Below are 15,022 nucleotides of genomic sequence, written 5' to 3'. Positions count from 1 at the left end.
TCAAGATCCTTTTACTTGATATGGTTGAAATCCTTCCTGAGCAACATTTTCTTTCAAATACTTTTTTATTTCTTTTTTTTTTCTTTGTGCTTTCTTTGGGTTAATGTGATTGGTGCTATTTGGGAATAAAACCTCAGGCCAGCTGTGTTAGCAGTTGGTTCCGTTAAATAATCTTTTAAAAAGGACCACAGATGCTAGTGGTATACTTTTTTGGAAAGGCCTGTGTGGACTGAGACAGATTTCAAGCTAATGGCCGCCTGCAAATCTGTGAGTACTTCAGTTTCTTGGTTTTTAAAATCTTTCAAATAATTTAAAATTAATTCATTTAAAATAAAAATCCCATCTGCTACAATTCCTACAATACTTAGCAGTTGTAGCTAAAACCTCAGTATGTTTTTCTTGAATTTGAAGTGGCTTGGTTTAGGTGGATTTTTTATCTCTTCAATTAAAGTTATTGATGCTCCTGATGATCTTATTTTTATTTGGACAGGCATTGCTCATCCTGTCTTTAACAGAATGTCCAGTTTTATTGAGCTTCCCAGGAAATTAAGCTATTCCTATGTGTATTTGAATAACCAGTGCACGGTTTACTCTTAAGAATGAGTCTTCAGCCAGCTTGGTTTAAACAGTCAACTGACTGGTTCAAGTCATATCGTGTAATATCAATGACTTAAATCAAGCAGCTTTTTCCCCACGTATTTCATATTTTTCTAATAAGATTACCTATATGCTCTTTTTAAAGTGTTTGGTTACATCACAGTTGATAAATTGTCTCAACTTAAGTAGAGCACCTGTGCTTAGATGGACAGATTGTTCTGTCAACGCTTCATCTTATTGTCTACAACACGCATTTTTGTTCCAGTAGAATTTCGGGTGAAGAAGAACACTCAATCTGGATTATTTTCTTCCACATAGGATAGATGTTTTATGTTAAGATTTAAAAAAGGAGAAGTGATGTATACACTGGGATTTTATAGAAGTTCAGCGTGATAGAACTTTTGTCTTCTCCGTTCACTTATGGTGCATTCTCAGCTGTAACTCATTTTTACATTTTCATAGTTCTTTCTGTGACTGCCTTTATATTGGATCCATTGTTCTTATGCAGCTCCCTTTATAAAATCACTATAATTGTGATAATCCATGTGAAAGCATTCACACAAAAAGCACCGATGCCATAAAAAATATTGAAAACATTTAAAGTAGGCTGGAAATTAATTTCATGACTAAACAGCATCCAGAAAAAATTACTATATCCAAAAAACCCCACAACTGTATATATATGTGTATATAAATGTATATATGTATAGAAATGCAATCGCTGAGTGTCATGTATTCCACGTTTATTTTGTGCTTGTTAGAATGTGGGATTCAGTCAAATACATATGTTTTCTTCAAGGACAGTTCAAACACTCAAAGCTATCTCTCTACAGGAGTTAGCTCTCTGGTTGGATTTTATTGTTAAAAGGCTTTATGACTCTTAACAGAATGAGCTTCAAAATATGCACACTATCAACTCACTTTGAAAAATTTGTGAAGACAGTAAAACTGATTTTGTTCTGAATCCTTGTACTGCACAACTCACAGCATAACGCAGTTGTTTTTTTCTGATGCTCATATACTTTATATAACTATTTAAACCCTGGCATTTAATTGCATGTCAAGTGTCAGTTATCAAAATATTTTTAATGTAAATAAATAAGTCTCAAAATTTATCTAAGGTAAAATGAAAAAAATGGAAGCCATTATTTAAAAACAAGATTGTGTGCTGGTTAGACGCAGTTGAGCTCCTTGTTACTCTTGTAGTTAAGCAAGAGTTAAGCAAAGAAGAGTTAAGCAAATAGTTTACTTAAATGCATTTAGCTGATTCCCAGTAATAGCATGTATCTTTGCAAAAAGGATGTTGCACATTCCAGTTGGGAATTTACAGTCTAGCTTACAGTAAAACTTAAAATTTTTAACAATTAAGTTTTACAAGCTTAAGTATATGAAAGCTTCTGACTAAAAGGATTCTCTATTTTACCCACACTATGGATTTAAGGGGAACGGTTTACTAGAAGTAATTTTCCTTAGGTTCTGTGAAATTGATGTTTTTAAGGTACTTAAAGAACATTCATGTTGGTACTAAAGACATGTCCAATGTTACATAGAAATCTTCAGAACTCAGGAGTCATGGCTCCATGAAGATTAACTTAGCTATAAATTTATTAACTAGCACTTACATATTTTCTAAAAGTGTATCCCTCATGTGCATCTACTAGACATGATGAGTGCAGCTCCGTATCATATATTAACATCTAGAATAGAAATGGGCCACTGCTTCAATTCCAATTGTTTTGCTGCATTATTGTGAAAGTGCCACGTGTTCCTGTGCCTCGGCTGCTCAGTGTGACAAAATGGCTGGTCTGTGCAAGAAAATTACAGGTTTCACAGTAAGTCGTTAGAAGTGAGGTCAAGAGCTGTGTCTGGTGACAGGAAAGTCATGTTGAGTACCATAATCACAGAGAGATGAGGTTAGGATCACTGTGAAAGAAAATGATACAGTTCCATTTAAAGCTGAATTGTCTTTTCTAATATGTGTACAGTTATTTATCTGTCAGAGGATCTGTTCAGACTCATGAAAGCCATGAAGTGATATCTATGCTTAGAGGCTGTCCACAGGTTTGTTGACCAGTCTTGGATAAAGCAGTAGAGCAAGACCAGCACACTAAGAATGAAAATGTGCAATAATTTGCGCCTTTAGGAAATAGCAAGTACAAGAAAGTCTTATTTTTATTCCACAGAAAAATCCAGTAAAAGGTTTCAAATGAATTAATCATAAATTAACTTAATCTGAATTTCTCTGTTCAATATATTGATGTTAATAAGTATAGTAATGCTAAGGCAGGAAGAGGGAAGGGAAAAAAGGTCATTCTGATATTACCTGAGTTTAATCATCGTCTCTTTATAATTGCCAATGATTGAAAGCCTACATTTAGAGATTCAGGGTTAAACCCTCAAAGCTCCCTATATTAACAGTAATGGCAACATAATAAAAATAGTGGAATGTCTCTTTTTAAACTGTTGCTCAATTATGCTTTAGAAACTTGTTAAAATGGAGAGTGGAAAGGAGAAGAAATGATCTGTACTGCTTCCAGACCCCAAAGGGAAGCATGAGGCAGTAATTTTGGTCCTTGCCTAGAAAAGGAAAATATGAAAGTCTTGATTGTGTTCATTGTGATCTAAATATGTTTGAGGATATTTGCAGATATTTTTCTGGGAGTGTTCTCTTTACAGATTTAATTGAGTGTATTTGAGAACTTGTATTTGCTATAAATGATAAGTCATATTCTAGGATATTGTTAACCAGAAGTTATAAATATTTTACAAATAGACTGCCTATCTTTGCTCAAGTAAAACTGGGTGTACAATCCAAAGAGCTGAATGATTAACATTTGCAAACAATTTTTTATAGCTCTGTTACTTTACCATAATTAAAAACTGATAAGAATATATAAGCCCTGACACTAAAAGTAATCAAAGCATGTTTGATTTACAGGAAGGCAGTTCAGCAGTAAGGGATGAACAGGTTAGCACTGCAAGTGAAGACACGGGGTCGTATCTGCTACAAGAACAACAGGACTGTCTGGTCTGTCATGAATCTCTTGAGTTGGAAGAGACTCCAGAACTGGCAGAGGCAGCAGCTCCTGAGAGCTATTCTGAATCCATCTGTGAAGAGGATGTCACCCTGGCTTTGAAAGAGCTAGATGAGAGATGTGAAGAAGAAGAAGCTGACTTCTCTGGTTTGTCTAGGTAAGATTAACACTGGTTCTAAGTAACAGAAATTACATGTTATCAGCGCATGACTTAAACATAGGCTTTCCTATGGTGTGGGGTTTTCCAAGAGTCCCATAATACAAGTATCTAAAACGATGTTTTGCATATCTGAAATAATGGTTGCTTGGTTTTGCCTGTTGTAGCAAATAAACTCAGTACTTTGTTCAGCAGTTGTTTCTGGTAGAGGGAAACCAGCCGTGCGAGCAAAGATTAGAATTCTTGAATAGAAGAAATGTAGCACATTTCATCACCATCAAAATAGAAATGTGAGAAGAGGTCAGAGGGTGTTTTGGAGCATTTTCTTGGCAGCCACCAGCTGCAAGCAATATAACATGGAAAAGCCTTTGAACTGCACTGAATTATGGCAGAGAACCTGTTTTGGCACCAAAAGATGGGAAAAAAGGTTTTTCCTTTTCTTTCTTTTTTAATCAAAACCCCTGTAGGAGTCAGGCCAGTTTGTCTTTGAATTTGCCCAAGGTTTATTTTCAGTGTGAAGGTCAACCAATCTTTTGTGTATTTCTAAGACATTTTAAAGTAAAATACTGTTTTTCCATTTTTAATATGGAGAGCAAAAATAACTATTGAGAGGAAAAATTATAGTAGGGCCTAGCTAATTGAGTCATATTTAAAGTGAAACCCAAAATCCCTTGAAGGTAACAACTTAAGAAGGAGGGTAAACAAAGAAAAAACCCCAAACAAACAAACAAAAATCACACAAAAAAAACCCAAGCCACACAAAGAAATTCCAAATTCTTCATAGGCTCATTCATACTTAAAATTTGTTCAGAAGTTTGGGTTGAATAATACATAGATTTAGTCTATATTTGAACATAGACTTAGTGTGTATTCTGTCACAGAGATCATTTAAGGGTTGAGAGAGATTATTTATAGGGTTGATACACTAGTTAGAAAATATCGGAAAAGCTTTTCAAAGCTGTGTTTACAGATGCTATTCCAAAGGATTGCATCTTAACTTTTGAGCTTTGTGCTGTTGAAATGAATGTACATAAAACCAGCACCCACACTTCTTGTTTAAGACACTTGATGCTGCTGTGAATGAAGTTGTTGTTAATAGAGAAAAATGCTATGTATTTTAAAAAATTATTTTAAAAACTATCTGTACTTAGAATCCTCCCACACATACTTTTGCTGTGTAAGTACAATTCTGCAAGAAGAACTGTCAAAATGTATCATTCCTTGTAATACAGAAAATTTTATCAATTAAGTTAATGATTGTAAGTAGTAGCATTGATTAATATAATAGTTTGATATATTATTGGCGGTTTGGTGCCTAATGGAAAGCACGACTGCAGAATGCTTTTTGAACAAAAGCCCATTAAATTGATTGCCCATCAGAATGAAAATGTTCCAACCTGTCTTCATTCACTTATGCTGTTACTTGAGACAGTTATAAAATAGTATTACGCTGCCAAATAAGCTCTTGTGTTTCTCTTAAGGAAAGTGGGAATTTCTTACTGATATTGGTGTACCATGTGTGATGAAATTTCTTACTGATATTGGTGTACCATGTGTTTAGATTATAAAAATTTGAAGAATTGAATGTTAATTCAGTTATTGGGGGCAAGGAAAAAAATATCAGTTTGAGTGGTGTGTGTAAATTGAATGTTAATTCAGTTATTGGGGGCAAAGAAAAAATACCAGTTTGAGGGGTGTGTGTGTATATACAGTGCTGTATATATAGCTATATATAACCTACAGATAGCCTTTTGTCTGTAGATATGCATAGAAATAACGTTTTAATAAACTTCAGAGGTATTTCAGAGTATAAGCAATATTTTTTGTATTGCAGTAGCAAAAGGTTTTGATTTTCTACTTTAGGTTCATAGTTACCTTAGTTGACTGATTATTTATTTTACAAAACACTATTCTGAATTCCAAATCCTTATTTATTTTTTTTCTTCTTACCAAAATGAAGGGATTTTTTTTCCTAAAATATTTACTGAGGAGTTAATGTCTATTGTTTCTTATTCACAGCCAAGATGAAGAAGAACAGGATGGTTTCCCAGAAGTACAAACCTCCCCACCTCCTTCCCCGTTCCTTTCTGCCATATTGGCAGCTTTCCAGCCGGTGCCGTACGATGACGAAGAGCAGGCCTGGCGCTGCCACGTCAATCAGATGCTGTCAGATACAGATGGCTCTTGTGCTGTCTATACATTTCACGTCTTCTCGAGGTTGTTTCAGGTCAGTGAATTTTCAGCGTGTGGTTGCTTGCCTGACATCCTTTCCTCCTGCTTTCAAAACTATTCTTCCTCTCCATAACTTCAAAAACCACAAGATTATGGTAGTAAGAATCCTTAGAAAGCAAATCAAAGGCATACAAAAAACCCATACCACAAGATTATGGTAGTAAGAATCCTTAGGAAGCAAATCAAAGGCGTACAAAAAAACCCACATTCCTAAAAAAATGTTATATGGTCATACACTATTTTTTTTTCATGGGATCTCTGCTGTAGTCATTGTCAGGAGTGATTCTACTCAGGGGGAAAAAAAATCAAGCCTCCAAAAAACCCAGTTCAGTATTTCTTGTAAGCTCTTCGAAAAAAATGTTATATGGTCATACACTATTTTCTTCATGGGATCTCTGCTGTATTCATTGTCAGGAGTGATTCTACTCGGGGAGAAAAAAAAATCAAGCCCCCAAAAAACCCAGTTCAGTGTTTCTTGTAAGCTCTTCATTCATGTTGTGTCCCTTCTTTTATTTTCTGAACATCACCTGGGTTCTCTGCTGATTACAGAATTAATGAGTTCCTCCTGGGTTTTCTGTGGGATAGGTTATTATGGGATCGCAGCATGACAACACTAATGTATTTATCTGGCATCTGTCTTGTGAGAAAAGGATTTTTTTCTGCAGAGAAGTAATTGAAACACCAGGAGATCCAATAAAGCTGGAGGTTTCAAATGCTTCTCTTTAAGTATATTTACCTCAGATCCGGTATCCAACACAAAATACCTATGGCTTAATTTTTCTGTATCCCTCCTTCCCAGTATTTAAAAGGTTTCAGACCAGAATTTGCTAGAGTTTAAAATATGGCTGTAAAAGGACTGAGGAGAAGAAATCAAATGCTTTGTAGGTTTTTTTCAGTGCTTTGTTACAGTCTATACAAAATACTGAATTAGTAATGGACACCCTTGCAGGTGGTGTCCTTGACCTTGCAGTCAACAAGCTACTGAGAAGAATATCTACCTGTCTAAACCCTAAGACTATTCTTCTCCTGATTAATCTAGCCCTTTTTACAACATCTTGGGCTTTTTTTCCCCCCTAATACTTTAGTTAATCTCACTTTCTTCATGCTTCCTGTGTATTGCTTCACTTCAGCCAATATTTGCATCTTCTAGCAGAAGTGCAGGCTTATTATGGTCTGTTGCTTATGCGTGACCTATACAGATACAGTTTCCTATATTGAATGCAAGTAGTCAAAACATTCAGAATCGAGGCTCGTTATTCTAACACTAGATGAGGCTTTACAGGTAGGATGCCAAAAGTTGAAAACTTTGCCAAACCAAGTTAGCCTTTAACTTCATTTTCTCTATTATTTTAATAGCAGATCATAATGAAGAAAAGACAATTTCTTTCTCATTACTTGCCTGTATGCAGTGTGTAGTGCTATACTTGCAAAAATTTAAAAAAAAAAAAAAAGGAAAAAGCACAGTTTGCACAAATTTAGGGCATTGCATATACATTGTGTACTTGATATAAGAGCTGCCTAGTTTTGCACCAAAAATATAGAATGTTCTTTATTGCTAATAATTAAATGTCAACAGTATAAGCTGGTGCTTTTACATTAAAATCTGAGTAATATTCATATTAAACATAAGTCCTGCAACCCATGGAAGTAGTACTTTGTTGGGATTCTTTTGCTCTGCCATAACTTTACCTTTTTGGAGCAAAACAAATCACTAAGAGAGAAAGAGACTATAAAATGTTTAGTTTGATTGCATATTTAACATGTCATGATGATGTCTTATGTCACCACAAGAGACACTGACTTTGTCAGTGCAATTCTGGAACCCGTACTTGCACACTTGGCCTCGATGTGGTGTTTTCAGAACTGTTTGTAGAGTGGCAAAGTGAACTGATCAGGTTTTCCATCTTACTACGATGAATTGTTGAAGGTTGACAAAGTGCTTGAGAAAATCAAAGATCCTTATAGTATTTGTGAATCAAAACACTAGCGTTTCTAACATGAATTTTGCATAGTTATGCTGGATGTTTGAAACCCAAGTATCCCAGCTTTAAAATGTGCAAACAGAAAGGATCCAGATATTGATATTTCGGGTGCACTTCATAAAACTAACACAAAGTAGCTGGTAAAACAGTTAATGAAGATGTTGGTTTTTCTATAACCTGTATATAATTAATGTTGATGATGCTTTGTCAGTTGGATGTGGTCAGTTTAGATTCATGTGTGTTAGTTAAAGAATTTCATCTAATGTTTGTTGAAACAGTTGCTTTATGTGTTACACTAGAGAAAATGTATCATAAGCATGCTGGTTTTAGTGTTCTGTCATCAGTTTGTTTATTTTTTTTTATCAATCTCCCATTAGAAAGAGGAATTATTTTAAATATTACCTTTTTGACGAAAGCTTTTTTTCAGAGCTTGAATCAGTCTTTTACTGTTGGCAAATCTTATGTAATAAAACATTTTTCCCTGGTTCTAGAGTATCTTTTAAGTGTTTGTCCTCGTTCTTTCTAATTATATGTGTTTTCCTTTTTGCTAACCAGGAGCTGCAGGTAAGTTGCAGCCTGGTGCCCTGGCTCGTTCATCTGTTGTTGTCTGTGGTGTGTTTGTTCTTCTAGTCAGATATGTAAAATTGATGCTGATATAGTTCTAGATTATATATTGAGTTACTTTCCAAGAAGATATTCAAAAGATTTCTACTTCATTTGCCATATATCTTAATTTATTTACAAACATCTCTTATCAAGGTATTTAAAATTTTAATAAAATTAAAGGGCTGATTGAAACTCTGTTCATAATGCATTCAGTACTTGTGTTTTTTGTGTGGCATTCGTCTATTAATCTTATTATGTTGAAATACATACATAAATATGTGTGCAAATTTTTTTAATTACAGGGTGAAAGCATGGACAACTTCAACTGGGGCGTTCGTAGGCGCTCTCTTGACAGTATTGACAAAGGAGACACGCCGTCTCTTCAAGAATGTCAGTACTCTGGTAGCACACCCAGCTTGAACTTGACCAACCAGGAAGATACAGATGAGTCTTCAGAAGAAGAGGCAGCCCTGACTGCAAGTCAGATACTGTCTCGTTCCCAGATGGTAAGTTATTTTTCTGTGAAAGGTATCTGAGAACTTAAGCTTTTACTTGCACTTTTAGTGGAGAAGTATGGCTCACGCTTTCAGACCAAGTGAACTAAAGAGGAGCTAAATTAACATGAGTAAGCTTCTTTTTCATGACAACATCAATGAAGGGAGTTACTTTACCTACTGGTAGTACATAGCAGGTTTATAATTCTAGTACATTTTTTTAATGTCTTTATATTTACTATATTTATTTAAATATAAGCACAAAATTGCATGTGATATATATGAAGTGTGTGCCTTTGTGGATTCCTAGCTTCAAAAAAATCCCCAAAATACTAAATAAGAGCAGCAAATGATCTTGTGGGAGCCTCAGTTGAGCTTAACCATTGAAATTGCTAATTTAATGATTGATTTTGAAGCATGTGTACGTAAAACTGAGGAAAATCAAGAATGCTGGCTACTCAGAAGTCTCTCTGCATTTCAAAAATTAAATTAGGAAAAAATTGACTGGATGGGGAGCTGCAGGGATAGTACACTGCTTTTCAGACTTTAGGCAAAGTTTATATTAGCGTTGCCCATAACAAAGAGATCTGCTCTTCAGTGTTTTCGATTTGGCATTCAACCAGGGCCAAAGATCTTTAAGAACAAGAAATGAAATATGTTTCTGGATAGTGGTTTCAGTTTAAAGCTGTTAAACTCGTAATATGTTGATTAATTCAAATGGGTTGTTTCAGTGTGATTAGCTATTTCAACACTAACGTGCTTTTCCCTGTAATTTATATACTCCACATGAAGTTTCACATTTCTTTCTTTTTTTAGTTAAACAGTGATTCTGCCATAGATGAAACAATATCAGACCATGCTGGTTTATCACTTCAGTCTCAAGATTCCACTAGCAGTGTGGGAACAGAAGAGGTGCTTCAAATCAGAACTGAGACCCCAAGTCTGGAGGCTTCTCCTCTAGATAACTCTAGCAACCAGCTGCCTGAGGTGGGGAGAAATGTGGGCTGGTGCATGGCTGATTTGGGCTCCTTCTAGTGTTTAGTAGCAACTTTGGCTTTCTTTTCAACTGAATTTTCATCTGTTACACTGATTATTTGATTTGCTTTTAATATTTCTAACCTGTTGGAATGTTCTTACAAAAGGTTTCCTCAGTATGAAAACCACTTGGGATGGACTGAGGGAACTTACTACAGGTTAAAAATATTCTTGAAGGGCTGAAAATGATCATTTCATGGTGCAGAATGAAAATAGGCTAATATTCAAGATCCTTTTACTTGATATGGTTGAAATCCTTCCTGAGCAACATTTTCTTTCAAATACTTTTTTATTTCTTTTTTTTTTCTTTGTGCTTTCTTTGGGTTAATGTGATTGGTGCTATTTGGGAATAAAACCTCAGGCCAGCTGTGTTAGCAGTTGGTTCCGTTAAATAATCTTTTAAAAAGGACCACAGATGCTAGTGGTATACTTTTTTGGAAAGGCCTGTGTGGACTGAGACAGATTTCAAGCTAATGGCCGCCTGCAAATCTGTGAGTACTTCAGTTTCTTGGTTTTTAAAATCTTTCAAATAATTTAAAATTAATTCATTTAAAATAAAAATCCCATCTGCTACAATTCCTACAATACTTAGCAGTTGTAGCTAAAACCTCAGTATGTTTTTCTTGAATTTGAAGTGGCTTGGTTTAGGTGGATTTTTTATCTCTTCAATTAAAGTTATTGATGCTCCTGATGATCTTATTTTTATTTGGACAGGCATTGCTCATCCTGTCTTTAACAGAATGTCCAGTTTTATTGAGCTTCCCAGGAAATTAAGCTATTCCTATGTGTATTTGAATAACCAGTGCACGGTTTACTCTTAAGAATGAGTCTTCAGCCAGCTTGGTTTAAACAGTCAACTGACTGGTTCAAGTCATATCGTGTAATATCAATGACTTAAATCAAGCAGCTTTTTCCCCACGTATTTCATATTTTTCTAATAAGATTACCTATATGCTCTTTTTAAAGTGTTTGGTTACATCACAGTTGATAAATTGTCTCAACTTTAGTAGAGCACCTGTGCTTAGATGGACAGATTGTTCTGTCAACGCTTCATCTTATTGTCTACAACACGCATTTTTGTTCCAGTAGAATTTCGGGTGAAGAAGAACACTCAATCTGGATTATTTTCTTCCACATAGGATAGATGTTTTATGTTAAGATTTAAAAAAGGAGAAGTGATGTATACACTGGGATTTTATAGAAGTTCAGCGTGATAGAACTTTTGTCTTCTCCGTTCACTTATGGTGCATTCTCAGCTGTAACTCATTTTTACATTTTCATAGTTCTTTCTGTGACTGCCTTTATATTGGATCCATTGTTCTTATGCAGCTCCCTTTATAAAATCACTATAATTGTGATAATCCATGTGAAAGCATTCACACAAAAAGCACCGATGCCATAAAAAATATTGAAAACATTTAAAGTAGGCTGGAAATTAATTTCATGACTAAACAGCATCCAGAAAAAATTACTATATCCAAAAAACCCCACAACTGTATATATATGTGTATATAAATGTATATATGTATAGAAATGCAATCGCTGAGTGTCATGTATTCCACGTTTATTTTGTGCTTGTTAGAATGTGGGATTCAGTCAAATACATATGTTTTCTTCAAGGACAGTTCAAACACTCAAAGCTATCTCTCTACAGGAGTTAGCTCTCTGGTTGGATTTTATTGTTAAAAGGCTTTATGACTCTTAACAGAATGAGCTTCAAAATATGCACACTATCAACTCACTTTGAAAAATTTGTGAAGACAGTAAAACTGATTTTGTTCTGAATCCTTGTACTGCACAACTCACAGCATAACGCAGTTGTTTTTTTCTGATGCTCATATACTTTATATAACTATTTAAACCCTGGCATTTAATTGCATGTCAAGTGTCAGTTATCAAAATATTTTTAATGTAAATAAATAAGTCTCAAAATTTATCTAAGGTAAAATGAAAAAAATGGAAGCCATTATTTAAAAACAAGATTGTGTGCTGGTTAGACGCAGTTGAGCTCCTTGTTACTCTTGTAGTTAAGCAAGAGTTAAGCAAAGAAGAGTTAAGCAAATAGTTTACTTAAATGCATTTAGCTGATTCCCAGTAATAGCATGTATCTTTGCAAAAAGGATGTTGCACATTCCAGTTGGGAATTTACAGTCTAGCTTACAGTAAAACTTAAAATTTTTAACAATTAAGTTTTACAAGCTTAAGTATATGAAAGCTTCTGACTAAAAGGATTCTCTATTTTACCCACACTATGGATTTAAGGGGAACGGTTTACTAGAAGTAATTTTCCTTAGGTTCTGTGAAATTGATGTTTTTAAGGTACTTAAAGAACATTCATGTTGGTACTAAAGACATGTCCAATGTTACATAGAAATCTTCAGAACTCAGGAGTCATGGCTCCATGAAGATTAACTTAGCTATAAATTTATTAACTAGCACTTACATATTTTCTAAAAGTGTATCCCTCATGTGCATCTACTAGACATGATGAGTGCAGCTCCGTATCATATATTAACATCTAGAATAGAAATGGGCCACTGCTTCAATTCCAATTGTTTTGCTGCATTATTGTGAAAGTGCCACGTGTTCCTGTGCCTCGGCTGCTCAGTGTGACAAAATGGCTGGTCTGTGCAAGAAAATTACAGGTTTCACAGTAAGTCGTTAGAAGTGAGGTCAAGAGCTGTGTCTGGTGACAGGAAAGTCATGTTGAGTACCATAATCACAGAGAGATGAGGTTAGGATCACTGTGAAAGAAAATGATACAGTTCCATTTAAAGCTGAATTGTCTTTTCTAATATGTGTACAGTTATTTATCTGTCAGAGGATCTGTTCAGACTCATGAAAGCCATGAAGTGATATCTATGCTTAGAGGCTGTCCACAGGTTTGTTGACCAGTCTTGGATAAAGCAGTAGAGCAAGACCAGCACACTAAGAATGAAAATGTGCAATAATTTGCGCCTTTAGGAAATAGCAAGTACAAGAAAGTCTTATTTTTATTCCACAGAAAAATCCAGTAAAAGGTTTCAAATGAATTAATCATAAATTAACTTAATCTGAATTTCTCTGTTCAATATATTGATGTTAATAAGTATAGTAATGCTAAGGCAGGAAGAGGGAAGGGAAAAAAGGTCATTCTGATATTACCTGAGTTTAATCATCGTCTCTTTATAATTGCCAATGATTGAAAGCCTACATTTAGAGATTCAGGGTTAAACCCTCAAAGCTCCCTATATTAACAGTAATGGCAACATAATAAAAATAGTGGAATGTCTCTTTTTAAACTGTTGCTCAATTATGCTTTAGAAACTTGTTAAAATGGAGAGTGGAAAGGAGAAGAAATGATCTGTACTGCTTCCAGACCCCAAAGGGAAGCATGAGGCAGTAATTTTGGTCCTTGCCTAGAAAAGGAAAATATGAAAGTCTTGATTGTGTTCATTGTGATCTAAATATGTTTGAGGATATTTGCAGATATTTTTCTGGGAGTGTTCTCTTTACAGATTTAATTGAGTGTATTTGAGAACTTGTATTTGCTATAAATGATAAGTCATATTCTAGGATATTGTTAACCAGAAGTTATAAATATTTTACAAATAGACTGCCTATCTTTGCTCAAGTAAAACTGGGTGTACAATCCAAAGAGCTGAATGATTAACATTTGCAAACAATTTTTTATAGCTCTGTTACTTTACCATAATTAAAAACTGATAAGAATATATAAGCCCTGACACTAAAAGTAATCAAAGCATGTTTGATTTACAGGAAGGCAGTTCAGCAGTAAGGGATGAACAGGTTAGCACTGCAAGTGAAGACACGGGGTCGTATCTGCTACAAGAACAACAGGACTGTCTGGTCTGTCATGAATCTCTTGAGTTGGAAGAGACTCCAGAACTGGCAGAGGCAGCAGCTCCTGAGAGCTATTCTGAATCCATCTGTGAAGAGGATGTCACCCTGGCTTTGAAAGAGCTAGATGAGAGATGTGAAGAAGAAGAAGCTGACTTCTCTGGTTTGTCTAGGTAAGATTAACACTGGTTCTAAGTAACAGAAATTACATGTTATCAGCGCATGACTTAAACATAGGCTTTCCTATGGTGTGGGGTTTTCCAAGAGTCCCATAATACAAGTATCTAAAACGATGTTTTGCATATCTGAAATAATGGTTGCTTGGTTTTGCCTGTTGTAGCAAATAAACTCAGTACTTTGTTCAGCAGTTGTTTCTGGTAGAGGGAAACCAGCCGTGCGAGCAAAGATTAGAATTCTTGAATAGAAGAAATGTAGCACATTTCATCACCATCAAAATAGAAATGTGAGAAGAGGTCAGAGGGTGTTTTGGAGCATTTTCTTGGCAGCCACCAGCTGCAAGCAATATAACATGGAAAAGCCTTTGAACTGCACTGAATTATGGCAGAGAACCTGTTTTGGCACCAAAAGATGGGAAAAAAGGTTTTTCCTTTTCTTTCTTTTTTAATCAAAACCCCTGTAGGAGTCAGGCCAGTTTGTCTTTGAATTTGCCCAAGGTTTATTTTCAGTGTGAAGGTCAACCAATCTTTTGTGTATTTCTAAGACATTTTAAAGTAAAATACTGTTTTTCCATTTTTAATATGGAGAGCAAAAATAACTATTGAGAGGAAAAATTATAGTAGGGCCTAGCTAATTGAGTCATATTTAAAGTGAAACCCAAAATCCCTTGAAGGTAACAACTTAAGAAGGAGGGTAAACAAAGAAAAAACCCCAAACAAACAAACAAAAATCACACAAAAAAAACCCAAGCCACACAAAGAAATTCCAAATTCTTCATAGGCTCATTCATACTTAAAATTTGTTCAGAAGTTTGGGTTGAATAATACATAGATTTAGTCTATATTTGAACATAGACTTAGTGTGTAT

The 15,022-nt window shown here is 34.9% G+C and overlaps 1 protein-coding gene across 1 annotated transcript in view; it reads left to right on the top strand.

Annotated features, from left to right (window-relative positions):
* FRYL (FRY like transcription coactivator) overlaps positions 1 to 15,022 on the top strand; it is a 162,065-nt gene that overhangs the window by 127,279 nt on the left and 19,764 nt on the right. Inside the window, exons 54-55 of the mRNA XM_014945555.1 lie at positions 3,536 to 3,789; positions 5,809 to 6,016. Coding sequence (XP_014801041.1) covers positions 3,536 to 3,789; positions 5,809 to 6,016 — 462 coding nt within the window. The remainder of the gene's footprint in view (positions 1 to 3,535; positions 3,790 to 5,808; positions 6,017 to 15,022) is intronic.

Source organism: Calidris pugnax, unplaced genomic scaffold (assembly GCF_001431845.1).
Source record: "Calidris pugnax isolate Ruff unplaced genomic scaffold, ASM143184v1 scaffold58, whole genome shotgun sequence".
NCBI lineage: Eukaryota > Metazoa > Chordata > Aves > Charadriiformes > Scolopacidae > Calidris > Calidris pugnax.
The sequence above is the reverse complement of the archived record's forward strand: the minus strand, read 5'-3'. Positions and strand labels throughout refer to the sequence as shown.